Source organism: Zosterops lateralis (genome assembly GCF_965231275.1).
Source record: "Zosterops lateralis genome assembly, chromosome: 5".
In the NCBI taxonomy this organism is placed as follows: domain Eukaryota; kingdom Metazoa; phylum Chordata; class Aves; order Passeriformes; family Zosteropidae; genus Zosterops; species Zosterops lateralis.
Genome location: NC_139766.1, coordinates 9716564 through 9730375, shown reverse-complemented (window position 1 = coordinate 9730375; position 13812 = coordinate 9716564). Strand labels below are relative to the sequence as shown.

The window sequence follows — 13812 nt, the reverse complement described above, 5'->3', positions numbered from 1 at the left end:
TTCTTTTTCTAATATCCAATCTGAACCTCTCCTGGTGCAACTTAAGTTCACTTGAGAGATGGCAGATGAGACTGAGCCCCACCTGGCTACACCCTCCTTTCAGGTAGTTGTGGAGAGTGATGAGGATCCCCCTGAGCCTCCTCTTCCTGAGACTAAACACCCCCAGCCTCAGCCCCAGTTTTCTTGATGTTCTTTGGACAGAAATATTTGGTATAGGAATTGGCATATAAATACATATATTTTAATATATAAATTGGACACAAATTCTGCTATAAATTTCTTCAGCTCTGATCCCCAAATGTTCTCCACTGAATTTTGAACATTTCTCTAAGCTAGAAGCCCAGATATGCAATATACAGTCTCCAAGTGGGAGAAAGACACATGAACATGCATCTTCAGGTCAATTAATTTCTAGCCAAGAATCTTAAAAAAAAAAAAAAAAAAAAAAAAAAAAGTGTTGAGTAATGTACTAATAAAGAGTTGAAACAGCTTTATTAATTTTTCTTCTCACTGTTTGCATGCTTGCAGAGGCTCTAAGCCAGAAGATGAATGTGTCTGAACTCAGCAGGATACGAGAAAAAGGAAACACAAAATAGAAAAAAATTCCTTAGTGTTAGTCACTTCTTTTCTGCTTCACAGTTTTATTAATAGAAACACTTTTCTTGGTTTAAGTAAAATTTCATTTGAAAAATACAATGAATTACATTACCTCTTGCTGGTTCTCCTCCTGGTCCATTACAATGGGCTGAGTTACGAGCACACCAAGCAAAGTAGCCCAAGTCTCTTCAAACTGAGTACGGCTGATCCATCCTACGGAAACACCCAGACATTGCCATTGATGTCTCAATACGAAGTTAAACAAGGAACAGCATGAAAAAAGGTACATTGTTTCTACACATTTAGTTTCATACCATTTCCTGCTCATGTTAGCATTTTTTTGTAATGGAACAGGCTCCCCAGGGAAGTGGTCATAGCACCAAGCCTGACAGATTTTATTAAGTGTTTGGACAATACTCTCAGGCCCATGGTGTGACTCTTGGGGATGGTGCTGTGGAGGGCCAGGAGCTGGGACTCAATGATCCTTGTGGGCTCCTTGCAGCTCAGCTTGTTCTGTGATTCTGTGATCTACTAGGCATGGACGGGAATGGCAGAGAACACCACAGCTTCTCTCTTTCAGCTCCAAGAAGGTGGAGAGAACTGGAAACACTGTGCTAAGACACTCACAAAATGCTCTGGGGGTTGGAAGGATTTCTTCAAGACCTTCAAGTCCAACCCAAACATCTGATGTCTGAGCTGATACAGAGGTATCTTATCACAAAACTTTATACTATGCATTAATAGAAAAAAAGTTGGGGGGGAAACAAAACATTCTCAAACATGCTGTCAAGAGTACGCTCCAGAAAACAAGTGGTCATTCTGCAAGAGCACACTGAAACTTCCCTGATCTGGAATAAATTATAGAAATAAACCCAGAAGTTATCCTCTTCACTGAACAAAATATAAGAATTACTGCGGTACAATTACTAAACTGCTTTGAAATACTTCCATATAAACAACGAAAGTAAGCAAACAGTTTCAGATACAGTTATTCAGTAATTTCAAAACACAGGAAAATGCTCAATAAGAGCCAAGTGTATTCACTGAAGTTTGCACATACCAAGTGTGTTAATGCGATAGATGAACTCCTTAAAGATTTCCTTTTCTTGAAGAAATTCTACTGGGATTTCAGGAAAAACTGTGCCAAAGTCACCTGAAGGCTTTGGTGACCAGCCTAATTTCCAGACCTAAAGAAGTATAGTGAAAGTTTAATTATCCAAACCAGATATAGTATATTTATATTACAACTCTAAATATACAGGCATCATTCAAAGGCAACAAGACATCAGTAAATAAAAGTAGTTCTCCAAACAGAAAAATACTAAAGGAAAGTGGAAGATCTAACAAAACTTATATACAACATACACCATATGTATATTTTTAGGGCTTTTTCCATTATACTTCCCACTGTAAATTAATTATCTAGTTTTATGGTACAAGTTTAGATACAAAAGCAACTAAGCTCCTGTCACATATTTCAGTTTAGAGATTGTGCAGAAATGATGCTGAAATGTAATTCAAGGAACAAAGTTCACATACTACTGATGCCTGAAAAAGCACACTGATACATCAGAGAGGGAGCAAAAAAGTTTCAAACAAAAAAAAATCCTGTTTCGACATCCCCTCAAAACCAGAGTGCTGAGAAACAGAGAAATGGCCTTGTACATGTTGTTACTCAGTGCTCAAAAATAAAAACTGATTGATCAAATCAGCTTAAGGTTGAAGTCCTACTGTTGTAGAACCTGAGATGCAGCACCATGTCTGGTTTTCAAGGGTCTTCAATAACTTTTGAAGTCCTGAAAGCAAAGCATAATAAACATACCAAGGGAGGCACTCTGGTGTAGCTGTTCACTAGAGGCAGCCTTGCTAAACTGATGATGATGTTCTTGAGGACAGGAGTGAGAAATGCAGGGATGCTGCTGTTTCTTTTGTGCCCCAGTGACAAGACAGTCTGTAAGCATTCCACCATCTCAGCTATCATTTCACATGCTGCAATAATGTGTTTGGTTTCTTTGTTGGGAGAGAAAGAAATTCAGTTTTATGAATCCACCCAAAAGACAAATAATTTTAAAAGACTGAAACACAAAAAATTCTAAACAAAAGAGTATGCTAATTAAAAAGGACAAAATCATAATAAAGACACATACAAAGAAATCATAAAAAATTTAAATTCCACACTTCCAAAAGCTCAGTCTGTAGCATGCTGCACAGCTAACATCCACATTAATGTATATCTTTCAAGAAAAAACAACTATCCCTGTCAAAAATATGGCAACCTATATTTAATAGACATTTACCAAATACAAATAAGGTCTCAGATAAACTTCCATTGTTAAAAATAATAGTAATGGAAAGGAAAATAGGAATAGAAAGTAGAAATATTTCTTCAGTGAAAGTTTAGGGCAGAAGCAAAATTCACTGTTTACTTACTCTGTACATTTGAATCAATTTCCCCCTCACTTAAAGGTTTTGAAGTATTCTTCTTTCTTTCAGGACTCAGAAGTTGATTACCAGGTTCCACAGCAACTGAATTAGAGAAAAATATTTGAATGATACAGCTATTACATATTTCATATTCCATTTTTTAATCAACACCACATAGCAGTTAAATGTTCGACATATCCAAGGCATTTGCCAAGTTCAAAAGTAAACACTAAATTTTAAATGGGAAACTAAAGTAGTAAAAACTAAGTTTGTCAAACAAATAATTAAGAACACCTCAAAGGAAATATTCCAGACACTCAGCATTTGATCAGTGATGACTGGCACTCACCTGCTTCTATGATAAATCTAATGCAGTTAATTAAGGAGCAAGCATATGTCACATGAGCTGCAGAGGACAGCAAATTCCAGAGACCAGGCTGCTGGAGTGTCAAACAGCAACAATCCAGAGCAGCTTGAAGATCTACACTTAATGGAATCTGGTCATGCACTAAATGCCATGACAGTGCCTGTACAAAAAGAGAAGTTTCTCATTAACAGCAAATTCTCACAACAGAACAACTTTTAACCAAGGGTGATTTTTTTTTTTAACTCAGCAAAATGTAAAGTTTTAGTAGCAAATACATTGTTTTTTTCCTGAAAGAACACTCTTTAAGTACAAGAAAATTATGACATTTAAACACTGTTTATTAAGAGTCCCCAAAACCACTGCAGGACCCATTTTCCCAAATGCCAGCATCATTCCACCCACCTCCTTGTATAAAGCTGTGCTTGTCCCACACCCAAATCTGATTTACTAGCACAAGTCAAACACATAAAATCACTGAAGAAATTTCTACAGTTGAGACAAAAAAATTGCCCCAACACAAATTACTCAGTGATGACCAATTAAGATAGAGTTGTTCCCTCTCCCAACCCTGCATCACACCTTTAATTATGGTGTAGTTTCTTACCTCTATTGACATCACTACGAATTTCAGAATATCATCCTCTTTGTCAGGAGGAACATGGAGACCAGCTGGTAGTTTTGAGAGTAACAACAAATACTGAGCCAGTGCACGACAAAGAGTCATCATAGACTGATACATCACCTCATCTCCTATAAAATAAGACTGGATGAAATCTAGCAGTTTGAATTTTTTTCCATTCAATAAATCTTTTTCAGAACTATTTCATAAGCACTTTTATGCCAGGTATCTTGATTTTTTTTTTAAATAGTAAGTTCATGTATTCACAAGACATCTGAAAAGTATCTTTGCAGAGGAGAGAATAAACTTTAAAAGACCATTATTTCTATTACCAAAGATATCGCTTAGTTTTTTCCAGTAGGCTGATGGCTCAGTTGGCAAGAGTGGTTGAAAAACCTGGTGGTTGGCTGGAAGGTTTTGTACAGCAGAGGACACATGATCCAGAGTTACCCTCCGAGCTGTTTCAAAGAGGCTGCTCTTCTGGTCCCTCGAGATCTCAGTCATGCCAAGGCTTAAACAAGGTGCTAACAAGCTTAGGTTGAATTCCTAAAATGAAACAGGGAAAAAAAAAGAAATTCCTTTTAAAATAAAACTAAGTTTCTGGTGGTATTATTCTAACATACTAATGTGGTGATAAATTTACTGTTTATTGATTAACTAACTTATTATTAGCACCTCTGCTCTACCGTGGTATAACACTATCATTTAGCGCACATTGGCTCCACATTGGAAAGAAAAATCAATATGCTTATTCCAAATTTTCAGGAATAAAATGTGTGAAGCTTAAGAATGACATATATACAAGGAATCTTTAAGTAATAAGTTTTCAAACAAACAAGTCAAGTATCTTCTTAGAATCAGCTTCCTGATTATAACTTCTGCATACCAGCAGCAAACACCATGATGAGAATTTGAAAAAAAGACATTCTTAGATACAAGTTTTCCTTTATGCCAGATTTACTGGCTGTGGCCTGTTACTGGTTTACTGCAAGTCATCCAGCAGAGACATTAAAGAGCTAACAGAAACAGCTGGTCTTGGAAGAGACTGTATGGCAAAACGAGATTATGTAGAATGGTAACATTGGATTATTCTGACTGCAGTACATAAATAAACCTTTGCTTCCACTCTATCTACTCAACCTGTACTACTAGGACTGGTAAGTTCCTATTAGCAACATTGCACAGATATCCACTGTTTTACACAAATATCTACTATTTTAGTTTTTAAAATTAAGTGAATTAGTATTATCAGTATATATTATCAGTATTATACAAATTTGAAGTGTTTATATTTAAGAATGTAAACACTTCAGAATGTAATCTATTAATACTGCCAATAGGAACATTTCAACTGATTCCATCCTCTGCTTCTGACAAAGAAGTTACCTTGTTGGTCATGAAGGAATTCAGGTCAGGCTGAGGAATCCTATTTACCAGCTCTGCTCCTTCTAGCAGTGCTGAGTCAGACTTGATGTAGCACTGGGACCGCACTAGTGACACATACCAGTCCTTTAAGGATCAAAAAAGGAAATTTATTACATACCTATTTTAAGAAAACAACACAGTATATAGGGGGCAGAGGGAGAACTGCTTATTAGCACAGAATGTCTAAAACATCCCTAGGCCACGTTAATACTAAAAAAAAAAAAATCCCTCAAATTAAAAAGCAAAGCAAAACACTGGTGAATGGAAATGGAACACCTTAAACTGAAACAATGGATGTTCAGTGACAAGTTGTCTATTTCCATAAAGACTGGTCAGGAAATGAGGAAAAATGAATCTTAATATATAGTGCAGATATTTGTATGAAAGTTGAGCTATCTAGAAAAAAAAGCACGGAATACTAAGCAGTCACGCAAATAACAGAAAAACCCTACTATAACCAAGGAAGAAAACTCTTCAAATGTTCAAATATATATATATATATATATATATATATATATATATATATATAAAATATAAATAGCAACTATTAAAATAAACAATAAATATACTACAAATTACAACAATAAATATAAATATAGTGTGTATTTTTTATATATATATATATTTTTTTTTTTTCCCAAAAAAATTTGCTGACATTAATTAATTAGAACACAACTAAACCTGTCACAGTTCAAGGAGCATCTGGGCAATGCTGTTAGTCATAGGATTTACTTTTAGGTAGCCCTGCGAGAAGCAGGGAGCTGGACTCACTGATCCTTATGAGTCCCTTCCAATGTAAGGTATTCTATGATTCTGTGAACTATACAGAAGTTGTCGGGGAAGCATAAAAAACTACTTTTGTTTAGAATTTAAACTACCAGACAAAGGAGATTTTTGGTGTAATTTGAAGACAAAGCTATAGGTAAATGGTTTCTGGGCACAGCATTTTCTCCTCTCCAAGTAGATCTCAACATCTCCCCTAAGACAACGACTGCTCAGACCCATCCAGACTATCAGCTAATCAAATAATTTTTGTCATCTCAGTTACATAAGTTTCCTATTACTGTGCATCACTGTAGAACATGGAGGGATGAAAAGGAGAAATTATTTGTACCATGGGAGAAACCAGAAAAAAAGAAGACACAGAAGATCCCAAGACTTGCTCTTGGCCTTCCACTTCACTTGGAAATAAATACAGTAAGCCTAAGTTCACTAAAGACAGAAACAGTTCAGTATTCTTGATTGTTCTCTGAAAGTAATTTAAAGCTGAGGAGAAACTGAACAAGCAACGTTTAATTTCCAAGAAACAGCCAACAACTTACAGCAAATGAATAAAACTAATAACTGTAGTAAAACACGTCAAGAAAACAAGATTATCTGTCTCTATTGAACTGTATATAAATCTTTCCATTAAAGCTGAGCAAAGAAACCAAACTTGGTAAATTTTTCAGAGCACTGTCAATATAACAAAACATCTATGTTTGTGCCAATTATCCACCCTAAGTTCAACAGTCAGCCAACACACATGAAATTAATCACTGATCTATATTTGAGATACAATATGACAATCCTGAGGGCATTAACTGCGTAGTAAAAATAACCAAGGCACTTTTAGTGACTCTTTCTAAACATAATCTTACTTTGTCTAGAACTACATTCTCTAAAGCTGGCTGGTCTTCTCCATCTAGTGGATGTGAGGTAACCAGAGGTGAAGGACTGGTTGTGTCTGGTGCTACCATGAGACGAAACCTATCCAAGAGTGAGTAGAGTCTTTGGTGTCTGAAAACAGAAGAACACATCAGCAGAGAGCTATCTTAGTTTTGTAAATAACTTAAAAATAGAAAGATATCCAGTGACTCAATTCTAATCCCAGGACAGAAAAGCAGTAGGGTCTTCAGTGTTTTGTTAGATACATGCAGCCATATAATGCAAACTTTCTTTGGGTAACAAGAGGCCAAAATTAATTAACTCAGCACCACCAACAAAGATTTAAATTTAATTTAGCGTTAAAATTTGTGATATACTTAAGCTTAAAATACAGCTTTCTTTATCCAGCTAATCATTTAATGAGTAGGAAAAATCAAAGTTAGTGTACAGATTATTTGACTGCAAAAAATACATTTTAACAGATGCTAATCAAAAATCCACTAAAACTATACTTTTATTTTTAAAAAATGATCCCTCACTATACTAAAAACTCCAGTTTCTGGATTTATGACAGTGTAAGAGATTGGTTTTTTTTTCTTTTTTGGTACAGGGTCTTTTTTTGGTGCTTTGTTTTTTTAATTCCGCTTCTGCTATCAAGAACTTGTACAAAGTAATTTTTTTAAATTTTTTAAAAAAATTAAATAGAACATTACCTATGTAGGCACATTACTATTGATCTACTGGAGTCTCACATTTTAGTTCCTGCCTCTACTTATTTCAGTCAACAGATACTAATCTCAAACAGCAGTAACAAAAGGAGTAAATAAGGATCTTTCCAACATAAAATAGAAGTTTTTCAAAAAATGAGTAATTTGCTCCTTTTTATACCAGCAGTTTAAACAGCCAAGAGACTAAACCGTAAAAACTTTAAACGCAGCTGTCTGGGAAAAAAAAAAAACAAAAACACTAAAAAACCCCAAACCCACTTAGCTTGAACTGACAATATTTTGCAGGTTTGAGGAAAATAAAGTTGCTTTAGTAGAAGAGATTTTGTCAAGAAATTAATTTGCAGCTGCTGTCTCTCAAAAGTTAAATACTGAGTGGGATGCAGGAAAGAGAATTTAAGGTAACCTTGTGGAGCTTGCTTTAGTTCTTAGGTAGCTCTTTCTGCAAATTCAACACAGCCAACACAACTGCCCCTTGGGCCAGAACATGCCAGCATCTTATGAGAGGCTTTACTCCTGGTTTACCCCCAAAACAACCACTATCTAACCTCTATGAAAAAAGCCCAAATGTGGGAAAACAGAGTTAACATGATTTGTACTACAACATTACTTAGTGTGACATTTTAATGGTATTATTTACCTTGCTGCTAATCCACTGTTTTGAAGGTACTCCTGAATTCTATCCAGTTCTTCAACTGGTAACTGAGCAATGCTGTTCTATACAAAAAAATCACAAGAATTTTACAGGACAGATATAAGTAAAATCCCCAAAAATACTTTTACCAGATTAACAAAGTTACAGGCAGATAAAGTGAAATAAAGTAAAAATTCACGCATCTATATACTAATTAAAAAAAACCCTCAAATGAAATCACTTAATCATATTTTGGTACACTTGAAATCATTGCTCTTGATAACACTGATAGTACCCAAAGTGCTGCCCAGGCAGGGATTTCTCTGTACCTGCAGAGTTGCTGCCAGCAGCATTTCCACACGGCGGCAGGCCAGGGTGTCCACCATGCGTGCCAGCACTCGGAAGGGAGTGCACAGCAGCTTGTCCACGTACAGGGTCAGCACAGCCCCAGACTGGCTCAGGTGGATTCCCTCCAGGCACTGCAAGGTCTTCTTCAGGGTTGTGGGCTACATGTTGAAACAGCACGAAACAGAAAAACAGCCAAAAACTTACAATCAGTTTGGAATACAAAGATCTGAAAGCTAAAGGGAAAGACACTCAGAAAAAACGATAGCAGACAACTATCTGATCAATATAATCATCCCTTTGTGAATGAGTTACTGGGTTATTTAATGAATATGAACACTAAACTGTTTGATGTGTAACTATAAAATCTTACTCTTACAAGAGTAAGCAAAACATAGGGAGCAAAACTTTTAGGGGGAAAAAGCTACAGATTTAAGGGAAATTGCAAAAAGCTTTGAACACAGTGAGAAACTTCCACTCTTCCTGGAAGAAGGCAGGAATATGTGCATAGTCAAGACACGTGACAGTACAGGAATCCAGACAATCCTTGGGGATTTTCTGAGCATATGTTAAGAAACAGCAGTAGCAATTCAGGATTAAAAGGGTGTGCAAATAATTTTTTAAATTTCTTTTGGTTTTTTTAATATGAGCACCAATTCAGCACTAACATTCTAAAGGGAGAAAAGCAAAGACAAACTAGTTTGACTCATGAAACCAATCTTGGTTTAGAGCAGTCTGTTAAAACCAGCTATTTTAATTTTACTGTCTTTCCTGATAATCACCAAGCATTCCACACAGTGACTACATCTTCCATTAAAACATATTCAGTTTAGTTCATTCTGCTGATTCTCAGCTGCTAAAGCTCAGACTAACATCACATAACTTTAAAGCTGCCCTAGATTTGCAGAGACAATGGAAAGAGATAGGAAACAGCACTGAAGCTACTCAGGGTACAGGTGGCACAATTATCTCTAGATAATTATCACATTAATCACAATTATCTCCCACAATTATCTCTAGAGAAGGCCCAGTAAATGACATTACCCATGATTAAGAGAGATGCATACAACCTTACAACCCCAAAAACATCAACCACTCCTTTTAATTTGAAAACTAAAATAATCACCAGAAATAATACCCTGATTTTCTCAGTGATTTTCCCTCACCAAGTGGCTACAACTTTCAGAACAGATCAGTGGAGAAGGCATGAGCTCACAAATCATTTTCATCTTCCCAGGGCCTATGAAGATGGACTGGTTCCTATTCCTGTCTCTGTAGTTAGTTTACTATCTATACTACTAAGGCACTGAAATCTAAGTTGAAAGTTACAGTTTTAATTTACCCATCAGATATTGATTATGTGGACAATATCCATGAAGGAAGAAAAGCAGCTTAACCATCTCCACTTGAATTCATAGATTTGATGGACTGGAACACATCTAATACTGAAGTTGCTAATATAAGGTTTGCTGCTCGCATTTTTAAGTAAGTGACTTTAAAAATAAAATTAGAAGTCGATAAATGACCCAGAAATGTCAAACTTTGCATACTTATCAGTTGAACTTATGCTGACATGAACTGACTTCATTCTTTACAAGAAGTCAAAAAGTTAAACTTACAGCTGCAAGATTCTCACACCGTGACTGAATGGCCTGGATGAAGAGACCACTGGCTGCTGAGTTTCTGTGAACAGCACTGATAAAATCTTGTACTGGAGGCTCATGGGACAGATTAATCAAGTCTTGAACATGATTCACAATAAGCCACGTCAGGTGTTCTGAATCATGTAAGTTTTGACACTAAAGGGAAAAAAAAATTAAAATCTGATTGCAGTGATATCAATGCTAAGATTTTAATTACTAAACATGACACAACATAAAGCTTCTCAAATAATTCTGGTAGCTAAATAATGGCATAGAGTATCTTAATACCACCATCATTATTTTTTACATGATAAATTTTCCAAATGTTTTGTTCTTGTTGCAAATTAAGGTATTTACCATGAACACGCAACTTGTTTTTCTAAAAACACTAAAAAGTAGGTTAGAAACAAGTAAATTGAGAAGGTTGAATCAAAGATGCTGCTTTTAAAGAAATGGTGTTTGAAATAAACATGCAGACAGTTATCTTGTAAAATGTGATTTTCATTTAGGCTTCCTAAAGATTTCTTATTACTACTGGCCTTCGACACAAAATAAAGGATTTCTGGAAAGTAAATCCAAAGAGATCTGTCAATAATTAATGTCAAACCTCTAAAGTATAAAACCTTGTGTATATCGACAAGCAGTAGAATGCAACATGAGAATACCTGTAGAATTAACCAGGCAATGCTGAGAGCTTGTACAGTACCTCAGTAAAGAGGTTCTGGAGAATTTTACCTTGGATGACCTCTAATCTGACTCTAGTGACTGTGCATTAGTACTTGAAGTGCTTCCTAAATACACAGCTTTCTCTTCAGTTGAACCTGAAAGGAATGTAGTTTCCTTACCTCAAAACTGATTTGAGGTGCAAAGCCAAGTGCAATACCTCCTAATACCTCCTGCTACTGAAGATTCACTTCAAAAGTTCCCAATGAACTACAACTCTAATTCTGAGCAAGCAAAAGGCCAAAGCCATAGAAATTGTTCTCACTGGAGAATCAAAACGGAAGTTTAAATCTTAATGTAAAACCTCTTTTTTTACAGTGTAGAGATGGAAATTTGCTGTCTCCTGGACACTGTGCACTGCTACTGATGTTGGGAAGTCTGGAACTACTTAGTGGGCTCCAAGCACCTCCCAAGTAAGGGATGCGACACCCAGAAGGTAATTCCATTACCCATCAGATAAACTTTACCAGCCAAGAGAACTCTCAGTTCGGAACAGAAAACAATGCCAAATGAGGTCATATCTAAGCTGACAGAAGCACCATCTGAAAATAAAATTACTAGTTTCACAGATCTTCATTTTTCACTTAACACACTTCACTTTTCAGTTAACACATATCAGTAATAAATGACTGTCAGCATCATAAAGTAACTCAAAATTATAGTTATAAAAGTCATAATTCAAAACTTACAACGTAGTCACAGAAGAGAATGAGTGCTCCTCTCCTCACTATCTCACGATTGCACATGCCACGCTTCGATTCCAAGTCAGATTCATCACTGTCTCCAGATACATGAGGGCTAAGCAATTTGGTAGTAGAAAGGCTGTGTCGCCTGCAAAAAGTACATTATATGTTGTTACTATTTTCTTAGTATGGCTACTGAAATATGAACGTCCAAAGTGCTTGGGGTATCCTACCAATGTCCATACATGACATGTCTTTCCCTGTTAACTTCATTCAAACATCACACTTCCTTGGAGTAGACACTTTGCTTTCCATTAGATCTTTATTTTTTTAACAATTGCCGTATTGCTTATTACTTCTTCAGACAGTCTAAAGAACTAAATGAGTTATTTAAAAGAAAAACATGGGCTGTTCCATCTCTGAACCTACTATTCAAACCAAACCAATGCTCTTGAGCACTTAGTCTAGTGTCAGATTAAAAGTGATGCCCAACCCAGAAAAGAGATGATACTGGTAAATAAATAATAATAATAAAAAAATACTGCTATTTTAGTTCACAGAATCGTCAAAGTTGCCTGTAAGATCATCAAATCCTATAACCTAGCACATCATGCCTGCCATATGCTGAAGTGCCACACACACCTTTTCAACACTTCCAGGGATGATGATTCTACCCTTCCCTAGACAGCCTTTTCCAATGCCTGAGTTGTTGCCCCACTTTGCTCGTAATCCTGGGAATTCCATATTTCCACAAATTATAGTAATACATTTTCAATACATAAGGTTGAACTGAAGCAAGAATCTCACATATGTGAAAGTACTGATGCACTTCAGTTGTAGTGCAAGACAAGACTGCCCAACACTCACTGCAAAAGCACCAGAAATGTCTCTCAAGTCATTTGTTCACCTCCCTCTACAGTTAAAACAGAGGAATACCCACCCTCACAGGAGGTCCCCTCGTTATCCACTGAGGGCAAATCGTTCCAATGCCTGACAGGTGGGACAAACTAATTTCAGACCAAGAGAATACTCATTTTAGAACCAATCTCCAAATTTCAGACAACTAGTGTTAAGTGAGGTTATTACAGTGCTTGATGAAAATTAATCCGCATGGTGCTAAAACCATGTTTTAACAGCATTAAACAGACTCACTGAGAACAGATAATTCTGTAGCTATAGTAACAGTTATATGATCACACTGTATTGTCACAAACACAACAGTGTCCATCATCTCCACTGGCTGGTTATTTCCCAGGAAGTACAATATGAGATCTCCAAATAAACATGAAACATTGAGTATTTTACTATAGTTATTTCCATAGTTTCAATAAAAACTAGGACACAGATGAAGTTTTCTTGCCTTAGAAGTGGAGAGATTACCTGGCAGTTCTTCTGAGGAGCAACTGAGTGCAGGACACATTTCCTTAGTTTGGAAGTCACACCAATATCAGAACAGACAATATGTACACACACAAAGTAAATGCCTAACTACATTTCATAATCCAAGCAGCACCGTTCAGTGAGCTGACAGGCTTGGCAGAAAGCAGCTGGAGTGTTTTAATATGATTTGAGAAAATATAATTATATGAAACACACTACTAGGGAACAAAACCAAAACTTACTTTGGAGTTTGATGCACTTCTGACCACCAGTTGTAGTTGGTATAATTGACAAGAAGCAAGATGTGACACCAGAGGAGAACTAAAGAAGGATGTGTGGGAATCATGGACTGAACAAGCTCACTCAGACTTTCAAGTGTATAGAAACTACCATCAGATCCATCTCCTGTAAAAAGTCTGGTGGCTGCAGCTGTGATTCTTCTAAACATCCCTGAAAACAATAAAACCATGTTGGAGTAACAAAGCTCTAGTCTGAATTCTGAAGTTTTAAAATTATTCATGGTAGAATTCCTGAAATAAAGGTAAATTCTAAGCAGTTTTACAAATTTAAGGCAAGTGATGAAGTCTGCCCAAGGGCAGT

At 36.2% G+C, this 13812-nt stretch overlaps 1 protein-coding gene across 3 annotated transcripts in view; it reads right to left on the bottom strand.

The window, feature by feature from the left end:
- Window positions 1-13812, bottom strand: part of HTT (huntingtin) — an 80086-nt gene that overhangs the window by 15908 nt on the left and 50366 nt on the right. For all 3 annotated transcript variants that reach the window (XM_083860826.1, XM_083860827.1, XM_083860828.1), the window contains exons 40-53: window positions 13455-13662; window positions 11839-11980; window positions 10403-10582; window positions 8768-8944; window positions 8445-8521; window positions 7073-7211; window positions 5394-5516; window positions 4340-4553; window positions 3993-4138; window positions 3371-3548; window positions 3028-3123; window positions 2420-2607; window positions 1658-1784; window positions 710-810 (exon numbers count right to left, since the gene is read on the bottom strand). In XM_083860826.1, the coding sequence (XP_083716952.1) occupies window positions 710-810; window positions 1658-1784; window positions 2420-2607; window positions 3028-3123; window positions 3371-3548; window positions 3993-4138; window positions 4340-4553; window positions 5394-5516; window positions 7073-7211; window positions 8445-8521; window positions 8768-8944; window positions 10403-10582; window positions 11839-11980; window positions 13455-13662 (2096 nt within the window). The remainder of the gene's footprint in view (window positions 1-709; window positions 811-1657; window positions 1785-2419; window positions 2608-3027; window positions 3124-3370; window positions 3549-3992; window positions 4139-4339; window positions 4554-5393; window positions 5517-7072; window positions 7212-8444; window positions 8522-8767; window positions 8945-10402; window positions 10583-11838; window positions 11981-13454; window positions 13663-13812) is intronic.